This window comes from Eleutherodactylus coqui, chromosome 10, assembly GCF_035609145.1.
Source record: "Eleutherodactylus coqui strain aEleCoq1 chromosome 10, aEleCoq1.hap1, whole genome shotgun sequence".
In the NCBI taxonomy this organism is placed as follows: domain Eukaryota; kingdom Metazoa; phylum Chordata; class Amphibia; order Anura; family Eleutherodactylidae; genus Eleutherodactylus; species Eleutherodactylus coqui.
The window spans coordinates 43,971,306-43,986,615 of record NC_089846.1 but is presented as its reverse complement, the minus strand read 5'-3'; the positions used below and the strand labels follow the sequence as shown (position 1 = coordinate 43,986,615).

The 15,310-nt window shown below is 49.3% G+C and overlaps 1 protein-coding gene across 4 annotated transcripts in view; it reads left to right on the top strand.

Moving 5' to 3' along the window:
• Positions 1-4,226: 4,226 nt before the first annotated feature.
• Positions 4,227-15,310, top strand: part of PHKA1 (phosphorylase kinase regulatory subunit alpha 1) — a 70,877-nt gene continuing 59,793 nt past the window's right edge. For 3 of the 4 annotated variants that reach the window (XM_066580941.1, XM_066580940.1, XM_066580938.1), the window contains exons 1-3: positions 4,227-4,355; positions 5,357-5,443; positions 12,959-13,117. In XM_066580941.1, coding sequence (XP_066437038.1) covers positions 5,366-5,443; positions 12,959-13,117 — 237 coding nt within the window. In that variant the 5' untranslated portion in view covers positions 4,227-4,355; positions 5,357-5,365. The other variant, XM_066580939.1, reaches the window with a different exon arrangement.

The following is a 15,310-nucleotide window of genomic DNA, read 5'->3' as shown; positions in this document are numbered from 1 at the left end:
ATCATCATTCAGTTTTTATGTGTGCAGAAACTGAACAATAAGGTGAACGAATTATCATTCATCGTTCAGTCGCTGCATTCACTTACACTGAGCAATAACTGTTCAGATTCCCGCGATCCAGAAAGAATCTGAACTATTATTGGGCCGTGTAAAAGGGCCTTCTAGGCTCTGTGGTCAGTGTGAAAAATACAGGATTTTTAAAAAATACAGATTCTGACCAGAAATGTAAAAGACACCAATAATTCTTAGGAAATAAGTTCAATATAAAATGTTATTTATGTAATGGGTCATTTTCTGATGACATTTGCCTTTAAATCTATAGTACTCTCATCCATGGAACGATGCCAACTATTACATCGAGACATGCTCTTTAATTTCTTTTGCCTTTGGGTCTTGAAACTAAACATTTTTTGCACAGTTCGGCCAAGATAAGATACAAATAATGTCTCCGTTTCAGCTATTTTTTGGATCAGTAGGTAAATAAAAAGCTTCATTTGTCGAATATCTTGTTTTGTGTTGTATTATGTAAATATGGCTGTATGGCCTCTTTCACACAAGTTTTGCGTTTTCACGCTCGGCCGCATTGCAGCCGAAAATCTCGTAAACGGGAAAATGCTGCCATCAAGTTGCAGCCAAAATTTGTGTTTTTTTCATCTATTGGATAACGGCAATCACATAAAAGTGTAAAAAAAAGTTAAATAAAGTTACAGATTCGGCTCCCCTCACGGATTGGATCCATAAGGGGAACTAAAAGTACTCACCCCCGTCCTCCGCAATGTCTCCGTGAAGTGAGATGAAATGACGTACCTAAGGTCCCCGGATCTATCCGCGGACCTTACACTGGCTTCTGCGCACGTGCCTGTCACCAGAGTGGACGCATGTGCAAAAGCCGCAGATTGCCGCGGTAATTTAAAATCTCCCTGTCCTTGGCTACCAAAAGTAGCCGAGAGCCCGGAGGTTTCATGGGGAGCCGCGGTACATGGTCACTGGTCACGTAAAAGTAAAGAAAAGTTAAAATTTCACAGATCCATGAGGGGACGTGACATTACTTACCTAAGTCTCCGGCGATGTCCCCCCAACAGCATCTTTATCCGCTGACCCTTCCCCAACTTTGGCGCATGCGCCCACCAGCAAAATGGCGGAGTAAGCGCAGAAGCTGAGAAGGGCCCAGTCAATTTAAAGGGGTTGTCCCGCGAAACAAAGTTGGGGTATACACTTCTGTATGGCCATATTAATGCACTTTGTAATGTACATTGTGCATTAATTATGAGCCATACAGAAGTTATTCACTTACCTGCTCCGTTGCTAGCGTCCTCGTCTCCATGGTGCCGTCTAATCTTCAGCGTCTAATCGGGCGATTAGACGCGCTTGCGCAGTCCGGTCTTCTCCCTTCTGAATGGGGCCGTACATTGTGCAATGGGTGTTTTACTGTACTGCACTCATGTATATGACTCCATTCAAAAGAATGGGGGTCATATTCATGCGTGATTTCGCGGCCTAAAGGCTCCTGCACACTTACATTTTTCGTGCGCGTTTTTTTCACACGATAACGCTACGTTTTTTTCACGCGATTGTCAATGGGACTTTCTAATGTTAAAACTGCATCGCAAGTTTGTGCTTTGCAATTTTTGTGCGACATTGACAATCGTGTGAAAAAAAACCAGCGATATCGCGTGAAAAAAAAGTGCAAGAAAAACGTAAGGGCTCCTTTCCACTGCCGAGGTAATCGCACGTTTTCATTGCGAGCGCTCGCAAGAAAGTCCCACACATGTTGATCTATGACAGCCTTTCCACTAGCGATGTTTAAGGGCAAGCTGCGATGCGAGGATTAAAAATCGCAGCAGGGGGATTGTTTCAGCGTTTCGCATTTTTCTGTCGCCCATACAGTGCAATGGCAAAATTTCTCGCATCGCAACGCAAAAGCTTGCGATTTTGCAGTGTTGCAATGCGATGCGATTTTTAACATTGCAATTTTCTCGCAGCGATATCGCTATCACTAGTGGAAAGGAGCCCTAAGTGTGCAGGAGCCCTAAAGGGTGCCTTCACACCTGCGATAGAGCTGTGCTATGCGAGCGCGAGTGAAAGCGCAGGATTATGAAACCCATGAATTCCAATGCCATTTTCATTCTCATTTGCGATCTTTTCACTCATGCGATGTGGAGTGGAATGCCCTATTTTTTGCGTTTTGTGATTTTTCTCCAGCCCATGTTTCCCTCAGAAGCCTTCTTTTTATCGCATCGCATGCACCAACTTGCGGTTTTCATGCGATGCGCTCTTAACATTATAAACTCCTATTGGCTATCGCGAGAAAATCGTAAGCAATGTTTTTGCAGAAAAAGCATTGCTGGCGCTTAGGCATCTCATGAGCGAAACTGATAATTTCAAGCTGCAAAATCGCGATCGCCAGTGCGAAGGAGTCCTAAGGGGGCCTTCATACAGGATGGAATGAGCCCCCAGAACATTCCTGCGTCACAACATTATCCCAGCGGGACTTGAATTCCGCATCTGTTAAATCCGCGTGTCTTTACTTTAAAACCGCAATATTATATTCTGCTGTGGAATGAAGGACGTTTTTTGGAATTGTTGCGGATTTCCAACATACAGGAGATTTACGTAATTCTGCAATTAAAATCCGTAGTAAACGTAAACCAAACGCAAATCAGGTTAAAAACACAAAAAAAACTCACTAAGGCTTTATTCACAGGTAAAAACAGGTATTTTTGGGCGCGCCCTCGGAACGCATCAGCCATTGTTTTGAATGGGGCTGGGAAAACATTGCATGGGGTGTGAGGACTGCGACTTCCCTGAAGTGATGGGAGCGGGGAAATCACACGTTTCTGAATGCGATAGGCCGCCTGCAGACGGACGGGTCGGATCCGGCAGCGAGAATTCTCACAGCAGGACCCGACCCGAGCGTCTGCAGAGAGCAGCACGTAGTCACCCGCGCCCCGCAGCTTCGGATCTTTCATGTGCCAGCTGCCGGGCAGCCGGCGCATGCGCAGACCGGAGCTGGCGGCGGGTGAGTGACATTTCTGCGAGCCCCGCACAGGAATAGAACATGCCACTGCTTGTTTGCCACGCGAGATTTCGCGCGGCCAAACCGCGGCCGTCTGCATAGGATTGCGTTTGTTAACACAATCCTATGCAGGCTTACATTGGCGTAAATCCCTCCGTGGAATTTCCGCCCGTCTGCAGGCGGCCATATTCAGATGAATCTCACAGCCCGGTATCACGCTCGCCTGGGTGAAATTAGCCGAACACCTCATGCACACAGGCGCATTAGCATTGTGAAATCTGGTTGGGGCGTCCGTCTTCGGATTCCGCAGCAAATACCTTCCATGGCATGCTACGGGAAAGTGATTCTTCCTGCACACGAGCGGGAACCAATTGCGGTTTCCGCTCGTGCATGAAAAAACACGGCCTGCTCCATTATTGCGTGGATTCCACGTGGATAGCTTCACTTAAAGTAAATGGAAGCCGCCCAATCCGCGGCTCTTACGCAATTCTCAGAACTTCAACTGCGAAAATCTTGCGGAATTTCAGTGCTGTCCCGCTGCAGGTATTCCGTGAGATTTCCGCCCTGTGTGAACCCAGCCTTAGGCCTCATGTCTACGGGAACGCATGGAAAATCCGCCCGCGCCCGGTGACCCTGCGTACCTGTGTCTACTATTTTCTGTACTGCGGTTGTGTACGGAAGTGCCGGCCATCGGACATGCGCAGTCGTTTTTTTAAGCTCTTGCTTTCCCGTGGAATCCGTGTCCGGGCCGCACATTGAACGGCTTCCATTGACTTCAATGTGCAGGAACCACAGGAAGATGGAGCATGCTGCGAGTTTTCATCCACAAGCGGGAATCACAGTTGGTTTCCGCTCGTGTGCAGGAAGAATCATTTTTCCATAGTATGCTATGGAGGGTTATTGCTGGGGAGCCCGGGGGCAGACGCCCGGACCGGATTCCGCAGCAAAAATCCGCCCGTGTGCGTGAGGCCAAGGGGGTTGTTCACACGGGGCGGATTTGGATGCTCAAATTCCGCAGCATTTCCACCCCGTGTGAACACCCTGCTGCGTCCTGTGTGAACGGTCCCTACAACTAGCTGTGGTCCCTACACACTAGTAGGTGTCGTGCATGGCCCAGCCCAACCACTAGATGGCTCTGCACCATCAGCTGTAGTTTGTACTGAGTGCCGCACACAGTAGGTGGTATATATACACACACTGCCGTGGACGGGACACTCTGTGCCTCCCACAGCCTCGCACTCTAGGGCGCCCCCTCCGCCCATCAGTGAGGCTTCAGAGCGGAGGCTGCGGGGAGGAAGTGCTCAGTCACGGAGGGGTGTGTGGGCTGACCGCCTGTACGGTGAGTGCGAGCAGTGTGAGGGAGGGGGCTGCACATATAGAGGAGGGCACCGGCTGGGGATGAGGACTTGTGCCCGCTGTGTGAGGTGAGTGTGGGCAGTCTGAGGGTAGTATAGGCAGTGTGTGAGGTAAGTGCAGTGTGGGGTGAGGGGGCTGCACGTATAGAGGAGGGCACCGGCTGTGGATGAGGAGTTGTGTGAGGTGAGGGAAGTGCGGGCAGTGTGTGGGGTGAGTGCAGCGGGCAACTTGTGGTGTGGGGTGAGTGCAGCCGGCAGCTTGTGGTGTGGGGTGAGTGCAGCGTGTATGTGGGGTGAGTGCAGCGAGCAGCGCGGGGTGAGGGCAGCGGGTATGTGGGGTGCGTGCAGCGTGCAGCGTGTATGTGGGGTGAGGGGTGAGGGCAGCGTGTATGTGGGGTGAGGGCAGCGTGCAGCGTGTATGTGGGGTGAGGGCAGCGTGCAGCGTGTATGTGGGGTGTGGGCAGCGTGTATGTGGGGTGAGGGCAGCAAGCAGCGTGTATGTGGGGTGAGGGCAGCGAGCAGCGCGGGGTGAGGGCAGCGGGTATGTGGGGTGCGGGCAGCGCGGGGTGAGTGCAGCGGGCAGCGTGTATTTGGGGTGCGAGCAGCGTGTATGTGGGGTGCGAGCAGCGTGTATGTGGGGTGAGAGCAGCGTGTATGTGGGGTGAGGGCAGTGTGTATGTGGGGTGAGGGCAGCGGGCAGCGTGGGGTGAGTGCAGCGGCTATGTGGGGTGCGGGCAGCGCGGGGTGAGTGCAGCGAGCAGCGTGTATGTGGGGTGAGGGTAGCGAGCAGCGCGGGGTGAGGGCAGCGGGCAGCATGTGTGTGGGGTGAGGGCAGCGCGGGGTGAGTGCAGCGGGCAGCGTGTATTTGGGGTGCGGGCAGCGCGGGGTGAGTGCAGCGGGCAGCGTGTGTGTGGGGTGAGGGCAGCTGCAGCCCAGCATGTCCTGCTGTGCAGTAACTCCTGCTGACTCTCTGCTTCCTCCATAGCTGCTAGCCATGAGGAGCCGCAGTAACTCCGGGGTGCGCTTGGACAGATACGCCCGCCTCGTCCAGCAGACCATCCTCTGCCACCAGGTCAGTCGCTGCCAATGGTGGGATTACTGCAGTAGAAGTGTGCGGCGGTTTTACATCTGTGGCGGCGGTTGTCATGGGAGCAGCAGAGGGGAATCCCCGTCCGACCGGATTTGTCTTATGACAGCGCTGAACCGATGCCGTTGACTATAATGGCGTCTGTTCGGTTTCCGCTCAGCTGCCTGGTGTTTTAACAGAAGAAAGTGCGGCATGCATGACTAGTTCTTCCTTTATTCTGCGACGGAGCCTCCGAACGGATGGGACCGCGTTCTGAACCATATTGGCGCCTGTATGAAACGTTATCCTGCCGCACAGACGGGGAAGAGGTAATATGTGCGGCTTCACATCTGCGTTGGGACCTCCGCCACCGACTAGGCGCAGAATACCAGATGAAAAGTCTAGCGGAAACTGAATGGACCCCGTTATAGTCGAGGAGGTCCGTCGGGCGCTGTTCACTTCCGTTCTGGGATGGAGCCGTTTAGTCGCAGCGATTCCCTTGTTCTGCTCTCTGAAGGGAGCCGGAAAGCAGAACTCTGCAGGTGTGAAACTTGCCGACCTCAAGGCATTCCGCCATGCCGTATAGCGGGTAACCATGCCAGTCTGGTGGGGGGCATGGAGATCCAGCCTGGTCACTTGTAGGATTTAGTCCCACGTAGTGGTCCCTGCACAGCTGGGTTGGGGCAACAATTAATGCCAGTCCATGCAGCCTGCTGATAAATTAAAGGGAATCCGTGGCCAAGAAAATAGTATGTTGGCCGCCACCATGTTGTTGGACCGCATCTGGGTCGCGATACAAAAGTGTTTGTACCTCTAAAAAAAATTCAAGTAGCATTAAAGGGGTTGTCCCGCGGCAGCAAGTGGGTCTATACACTTCTGTATGGCCATATTAATGCACTTTGTAATGTACATTGTGCATTAATTATGAGCCATACAGAAGTTATAAAAAGTTTTTACTTACCTGCTCCGTTGCTGGCGTCCTCGTTCCCATGGAGCCGACTAATTTTCGCCCTCCGATGGCCAAATTAGCCACGCTTGCGCAGTCCGGGTCTTCTGCTCTCTTCAATGGAGCCGCTCGTGCAGAATGCCGGCTCCATGTAGCTCCGCCCCGTCACGTGCCGATTCCAGCCAATCAGGAGGCTGGAATCGGCAATGGACCGCACAGAAGAGCTGCGGTCCACGGAGGGAGCAGACCCCGGCGGCCATCTTCAGCAGGTAAGTATGAAGACGCCGGACCGCCGGGATTCAGGTAAGCGCTGAGCGGTTTGTTTTTTTTAACCCCTGCATCGGGGTTGTCTCGCGCCGAACGGGGGGGGGTTAAAAAAAACAAAAACCCGTTTCGGCGCGGGACAACCCCTTTAAGTCAAAATCCTACTTTATATCCGGTATATCAGATATGTGCCACCAGCATGGCTCCAAGTGAGAATGTGACGGGTACTGCCCGCCTCCTGCTGCTACCCGCTTTGTAAATATGTCGGCGCTTGTAGCACTGAAATCTCGCACACGCTCTGCGTGCCTCTCATGTCTCTTCTGACGGCAGAAGCGAGGTGTAATCCCCTCGACTTCACTGGTGCCAGGAGAGGCACATGGTGCGGGTGTGAGACTTTAGTGGTACAAGTGCTGACCCAATCACTAAGGGGGGGGTAGAGGAGGCTGGCCGTCCTTTGTGACGTATTTGATAAGAAGCAAAATAGAAAATGTATAGGTTCACTTGCGCTACAGTACACCTAGTGTTAGAATTAGAGGAGTCACAAAATGGTATATACTTCACGGGAAGGGGGGGGGGGGGGGGTCTGGAACCAACCAATTCCCCCCCCCCCCATTCCAAGTTCGCCTCAAACGCGTTTTGGGTTTCACATACTCGAGTCCTGTGCTGCTTGTGATCCCTGTTGTATGGGATGACAGGGCGCAGGCCCAAAAGACCAAACACATATCATATATATGAGGAAATGGGACCTTTGGTAAAAAAAGATAAAGATGGAACTAGACACTGTAGATGGAAACTGTGGGGTACCAATCGGGGTTGTAAGGGGGCCGCGGAGGAGCCCAGACGGGAACTGCTAGCCAGAGTGGGAAAGGAGTGATGTGAATGGTAGATGTTTCTTTAGCCTTGTCACGGTGGCTATCACTACCTCCTTCCTCCAGAGGATCGGACTGCAGGGGGTTAAACAGGAGTTTGGGCTTTGATGGTCCTGTTTATAGTTTTGTCGTGACGCCAGTGCTGATTAACACAGTAATCTTTGTGAAAGCGCTCGGAGTGACACTAAACCTTGGTGTAAACAGTAGTTGAACAGTTTCCTTGAAATCATTAACGTGGGGTGCAGTACAACCTCCTCACAGCAGTGTATCAGACGGTGTAATCGGCACCATCCAGATGTTGTCTCCTTATTGCATGGGGTTAGACGGTCTCTGTAATGTGGCTCTACAGTATCCGTTACGGGGCCTATCTTTTCTCCCGTTCTGCGGGGTATCGTTCACCGCCTGCTCTGGGCCTCTGATGCGGGATCTTTGTCCAGCTGCTACTGTCTTGCGCTCGGTCTGAGGCAGTTTTCCTGCTGGCAGACGCTCTTGAGTGGCTCTTGGCATCTTGTGGGAACGTTCGTGCCACATGCGCTCCTCGCACATGCCAACTGTGCACACCTCCTCCTTTCTAAGAGCAACTCGCTTCCTCTCTGCGCGGGCAAACTCTGGGTCCTGCCACCAATCAGAGGCTCTCTCTTCACCTCATAGCGATTAGCCAATCAGGGAATTTCTCTCATCATCCAGGCTGACCAATGGCTAGGGTTTTAGAGATGGCCAATGACAAGGGGTTCTGGTTACTGGGCCGATTACTAATCCCCATGTACTTATAATTTTGTAGAACTCTTTTTGGGTCATTGCAACTGTATGCCAGGCCTGTAGGAGAACGAGCACAAAAGGTGAGACTCTGGTTGTGGTCCAGTCGCTCTCTCTCAGGATACAAAAACTCCTTGTACGAGTATTGGGTTCAGTGTGCATGCCAATGCTACCCAAAGTCTGGTTGTTCTGTGATGGATGCCTTGTGGTATAACTCAAAGTTGGGTAACCTTATATCTCCTGCCGAGTTATGCCTGGTTTGAAATCTATAACGTAGGCGTGATACAGAACTGTTTTGTTTTGTTTTTCCCAAATAAAACCACTCATCAGCTTACGCAATTTCTAAAGATAAATATATTTTATATTTATTAATCCCAGGAAGCGGTCTAAAACACATGCAATAACTTGGGCAGGATGTCCATCTTCATGGCATTAATATTATTAATCTTTATTTACATAATGCCAACTTATTCCGCAGCGCTCTCAAGGCACATGGGGAACACAAGACCAAAATTACAAAAGCTGCATATGGTATTTAATTATTTGGAAACGGAGGGGGTGGGGGTGTCGCAGAACGTACAGGAGCAGGCGGGGGAGCAAAGGGGAACACAGCAATGCAACGATAACGTGTGATATACAGATTTAGGACACGGGGTGGGGGTAATACAGGAAGTATGGGGCAGGAAGTGTACATGATGGGCAGAAGTAGAAAGCCATAGGGAGGGGCAGGGGCATATTGTGGGTGTGGGGGACTAGATCAGGGGGTTTGGTATGCTGCTTTTGAAGAGGTGCGTCTTTAAGGCGTGTCTAAAGTTCCGTACGTCCGGGATTGTCCGGATGTTTTGGGGTAGAGCGTTCTAGAAGATCGGTGCTGCTCTAGAGAAGCCCTGGAGGCGAACATTAGAGAGGTGTTCAGTCTGTTTTCTTTTCTTTCTTTTTTAGCGGATGGTTGATGTATGGACAGGAGGGAAGCAATGTATGGTGGGGTCGGCACCATGGAGACTAGATTTTAGCAATATTCCTGAGGTGCAGGTGGCATGTTCATACTAGAAATTTGGTATAGGTGGTGGGGGAGAGGTCTGAATCCAGTTTGACTTCCCCCAACCCCCCCCCCCCCCCCCCCCCCTCCCCACCAAGGCAGTGTGCTTGCTGTCAGGGGAATATGGTGGTGACGGATACTGATATGATATGGAGATATTGGTGGGGAGGTCGGCTGGTTGAGGGTCGAAAAACGAAGAGGTCAGTTTTTGAGAGGTTAAGTTTGAGAAAAAGAGAGGACATGGTGTTTAGAGACAGCAGACAGTCGGTGATGTTTTGGTGGAAAGGTGCAGAGATGTCACTGGAAGAGGTGTATAGCTGGGTGTTGCGTAGAGCCGGTATTGGAGGACAAATCAGTGGAGCGTTTGTCTGATTGGGACTCTGTAGATAGAGAAGAGAGGGGGCCAAACCAAGATGATGGCAACTGACTCCTTAGATATTTAATTGCTGTATCCGTCCATTAAGGAGGAATGTTTTCTGAAGACGGTTCACTTCCCGGGACTCTAAGGCAATTTTTCAGTATTTCAGACTTTTGAGTATAACTCTACTAACTCCATAGTTCATAAAGAATGACTGGAAGACCTATTCAAGGTAAGGGCACAAAAAAATCTGCAAGTCATTCTGCAGCATATCCCGCCCATAGCCTGCTATGACAATATGCGATTTCCTGCCCACGAGCGGAAATCCATTGCAATGTTCCGCTCGCGGGGAAGAACTCACAACATGCTGCGATTTTTGTGCAGGCTGCGCACGCATGGCTTTCATTGAAGTCAATGGAAGCCATCTGTCCCACAGCCATTCTACAATCAACATTACAGAATGGTCACTGGAGCCGCGTAATCGCCATAGCGATGATGCAACGTCCTCTCTACTGCGCTTGTGCGCCGGCACATCCGCAGCAGAGAAGACATTGGAGGGGTACGCTGGGGTCACCTGCCGGGCACCGGTTCAGATCCCGCATGTGCAGGTGGCCTTATTCTGCATGTCACCGATCTGCACTCCCACGATGGTCACTTTTCCTAAGGGTGTTCGCTAATGATTCCATGACCAAAATGTATAAATGTGGGGAGAGGAGATCGCCCTGTCTAATCCCATTACTAATGAGAAAGAGGGCGGATAAGGAGCCATTCACCTTTACTTGTGTTGAGGTTTGATGATAAAGGGCCATGATCCAGGCTGTCATTCATAACCCCAAACCTATTTTCACAAGGGTCTCCACCAGGAACACCCAGTGAAGTCTATCAAACACTTTTACGATGTCAACAGCTGGAAGGCATAGAGCGTCACCAGTCCGGTGAGTCTGGGAGGATCAAATGATAGTCTTTAGGGTACGGTCTCGGGCCTCATGTCACGGTTAGAGATGAGCGAGCCTACTCGGCCACGCCCCTTTTTCGCCCGAGTACCGCGATTTTCGAGTACTTCCGTACTCGGGTGAAAAGATTCGGGGGGCGCCGTGGGTGAGTGGGGGGGTTGCAGCGGGGAGTGGGGGGAGAGAGAGAGGGCTCCCCTCTGTTCCCCGCTGTTACCCCCTGCTCCGCCATGCCGCCCCCCGAATCTCTCACCCGAGTACGGAAGTACTCGAAAATCGCGGTGCTCGATCGAGTAATTACTCGAAATGAGTAGGTTCGCTCATCTCTAGTCACGGTACAAATTCAACTTGCTCTTTTTGTATGAAAGTCAGGATGTAAGGACCCGATCTAAGAGCTATCATTTTTGAGAAGAGCTTGATCTCCATATTAATTAGTGAAACGTGGCAAAAACTGCAGGTTGAAAAATCTTTTCTTGGCTTAGGAACGTAGGAGACGTTAAAGAACAACCATGGGAAACTGTGTTTAAATGCCAGAATTAAAGGACTGGATCATTACAGAGCTAGTTCAGTAGGAGAGAAGTCCCGGTCTAGGTAATGGGTGGCACCAGTAGGGATATTTCCCCGGGCAATTCCTAATATCACTTAGTGATGGAGCCGCAGAGGAATCGTGTTGCTCATAAATATTATAAAGCTTGTAGTAGTAAGAACGAAATTCCTTTAAGATCTCCTGGGGGGACTGTACCATTCCTGTAGTGGGAGAGGCCAAATACATGAATTTAGAAGAAAAAAGAAGTGCCCACTCCCAATTGTCTGTAGCATTTAAGACTGTATGAAATGGATATTCTAGTAGTCGCCAAAGTCCACAGGTGTTCTTGTATTTTTTTCTACCTGAATCGGTAATCTGAATGTGTTTAATGTGCTGTTATGCAGGCTGTTCCCTTTATGGTTCTGTTGTTGTTGGTTTTTATTTTGTGCCATTTGCAGGTCCTTTAGTTTTCTGTGTGTAATATTAGCAGAAGTGACTTATGGCTCAAAATAGCAACCAAAGGAAGAGGTTTAGTGTCCTGATTGGCATGGTTCGATGTGTCCTCGTTGGCCGCTGACAGCTACATGCAGGGTTGTGGCTTTATAAAGCTTTCAGTCTACACTGATAATTACTAATAGGTGGGATTTTCAACTAATTTGGAGATACATTTTGTTAGACATCTACCCGGGTAGTCGTAGCCTAGCGGGGAGCGCAGGGTAAATACACTGGGCGTCCTCTCATTGGATGTACACGGGCGCTAAAGAAGCTACGCATTTGCCTGTAATACGGTCATCCTAACTACAGACTTACCCAACATTCAGTGGGACCGCATTAGGCTGGGTGCACACGACCGGATTTGTATTGTGGATTCGGTAATTGCTGCCCACGCGGACGATGCACGGTAAAATGCGGGCATTGAAAGGCATTTCTTTTTTATTTCAATGACGTCCGTTCCAGGCAAAAGCGCTGCATGCAGCCCACAATGCAGTCTTCTGTTCCGCACAGGCTTCCGCTTAACTTTCCATCTTCTATACGGAAAATTGCGTAAGGATGGAACTATAGGGCTCAATAAGTGAGACTGTTTATGTAGCGGGATAGAAAAGGGTCCTCCTCAGTGCTTTTCTATCCAGCTTTAAAGGCTGACAGGGTTTGGGAACCAGGTGAAGCGGAGACCTGGGAGGTCTGCGTCTCGCCTGTTGAACCCGATGCTTCTGTCCTGCTTTCTGTCCTTTTTGCAGTTTTCAGCTTAGAAGATGGAAAGTGGAGACAGAGCCTGTGCGGGATAGAAAGGAGCCCTGCGGGAATGGCCTTAGAGAGGACCTGTCACCGACTAGTACAGCACATGTCACTAGCTGTCTGCTGCAGCCAATATCTGCTCCAGCTGGCATGTGCTGTACTTACTCACTGCTTATCAGATGGAACCACTACAGCATCCATGGATTTATTAAATGCGTAATAAGCTTAGTCTACCACATCTTTGGCTTGCTGGCTTTGGGAGTGGGGGGGGGGGGCGGGGGGGTTAATTTATTTTTTTTCTACTCTGATGGTAGCATTGTGGTTGTCACTTAATAAAGCCCAAAACAGTAAAAAAAAATGAATGAACCGAAGGGAAGTATGTTGCTCCAATAAGTTGCAGCCATTCTGCAGCTCACACATCCACGAAGCAAAGGGAAGAATAAAAAATAGAGAGGAAAGCTTTTGGAAGTGAACAGACTTGTACCTCAGACATAAGTACAGACAAGTCAGATATCCCGGCTTGTAAATGGAAACCAGCCTAAACGTGTTAATAAAGTTTACTTTTCTTAACTTTCAGAATCCGGTGACGGGCCTGCTGCCTGCGAGTTGTGAACACAAGGACGCCTGGGTGCGGGACAACGTCTATACAGTCCTGGCTGTTTGGGGTCTGAGTCTTGCCTATAGAAAAAATGCAGATCGGGATGAAGACAAAGCGAAGGCCTATGAGCTGGAACAAGTAAGATCTGGCGTGCTTCTTCACAAGTCTGTATTTGTCCTCTATGGCTGTGTCCACACAGCAACAAATTACTGACACAGCGTGAGGCTGCTGGTACTGATGTGCTATTGTCTCCAGGTTTACATAGTTACAAGGGTTGGCAAACGACACGGGCATCAGGTTCAACCTTTTTTTTTAAGCATTCTATAATCCTCATTGCCAATTTTGCTACTGCTAATTTTCTGACTAATAAGCATTTGGCCTTTTTTAAAAAAAAGCTGCCAGTGTTTGCTTGTCCTCTGTCTGGGTAGGGAATTTTGTACAAATGAAGCAAAGCATAACTTGACTCTTACCGGGGTTTTCCAGGGGGAATACTACTGATGATGACGCATCCTCAGGATAGGTCATCAATAGTTGATTATCCGGGGTCCGTCGCTCAAGACCCCGACCGACTACCTGAGCGGGTGCATACTGTCAGGTTATTCTGTTTGTCAGGCAATGTGTTTAGACAAGCAGATCATCGCTGAATAAGCAGCGTTTACACTCAGCAAAAAATCAACAATGATTTTCATGCCGGTTGAAAGTGAGTGACCAATAAACTGTAAATGTATGGTAGGCGTTGGCTACGCATTCAGACCGATAATTATCTTGCAGGTTTATTCTTTAGAATGAAATTTGCGCACTAATAGTCCCGTGTAAATTGCCCTTTACTTTTAAAAAAACATTGAAAAAAAAAAAAAAAGCCTTTAATGTAAGGCCTCCTGCACACTGGCGGATATTTGCCACGGAATCTGCGGTAGGCGTCTGCACAGCTAATCCGCAACAAATACCGCCCATTACCTCCTATGGAGATTTGCTGCTTCCTTAACACGGGGAGAAATCAGCAGCAATTTCTGCTCGCGGAGGGGAAAATCGCAGCATGCTCCATTTTCATGCAGATTCCGCACAGGCGGGTTCCATTGAAGGTCGTGGATTCCGCGTTGCCGTCTAGAGACGGCGCAGGAGAAAAAGAAAAGTACTGCGCATGTGCGACGGTGAGCTGCCGCGTCCATCTGCAGTACAGAAAAGATGGCGACAGAGGAGGTAAGCGTGGACGACGCTGCTGCCAGAGCAGGATTCTGCTGTGGGCTCTGCCGTTTGCAGGAGGCCTAACTGTCCAAACCACTGTAAAATTCCTTGGGAAGTAGTACTGACCACACATATTTATACATGTAAATCAGATCACCTCTAAGGGTGCCTTCACACTTGCGATCGCAATATCACTGCGGGATTTTTTTTGTTTTGTTTTTTACGCAAATGTGAATGGGACTTTCTAATGTTAAAAACGCATCGCACAAAAATGGCAAATCATAAACTTGTGATATTTTATTTTTTTTTGTGCAGTGCATTTTTAACATTGACATTCGCGTTAAAAAACGCAGCGTGATCGCAAGTGTGAAGGCACCCTAAGTGTCCTTTTACACAAGATGACTGTCGGGTGCTTAGAAAAAAAAACTCCCATCTCGGGAATCCTATTGCAATATGTTCAAAAATCACAAAACTCTGCACTCGCCCATAAGATGTTTATTTCCGAAGTGCTCTGTTCTTCAAATCTTGTAGCTATTGATTCCTATGGTTGTTCATAACTCATTACTAGGAAAACGGACCACCTCTTCTATGGAAAGAAATGGAGCACGACGGTAGCGCTGCGCATGCGTTCCTAAGATCCCGGCCATCAGATTCAGATGACAGAAGTGCACAAGTGCCCCCCTTTTCCACTATTGCTTTCCATAGAAGAGGTGATCTGTTTCCTGGCAGCGAGCGGTAAACAACCAGAGGAATCCTCCTCTGCAATATCTGGAGCATTTTGGAAATTAACATTGTATGGGTGAGTGCATCGTTTTACGATTTCCAACACCTTGACATAGGATTCCTGAGATGGGAATACCTCTTTAGACCGAATGCAGCGTGATGTGAAATAGCTTAAAAGGAGAATTGCAAATGCCTGGAAGCAGGACAGAGGGGTTTTATCTAAAGGCACTTCCTATAACAGAAGCAATGAGATGGGTCACCTTTCTCCAAAATGATCACACTGTTGGACAGGACCACCAGATGTGGAGACGTGACCTCGTGTCGTTACAACCTCTACTATATAAGTTAGAAACTTCAGGGAGAAGGGCATGCACTCGGACAGCGACCAGGTAAGCTCTGTGCAGCACCTGCAAAGATGACTCG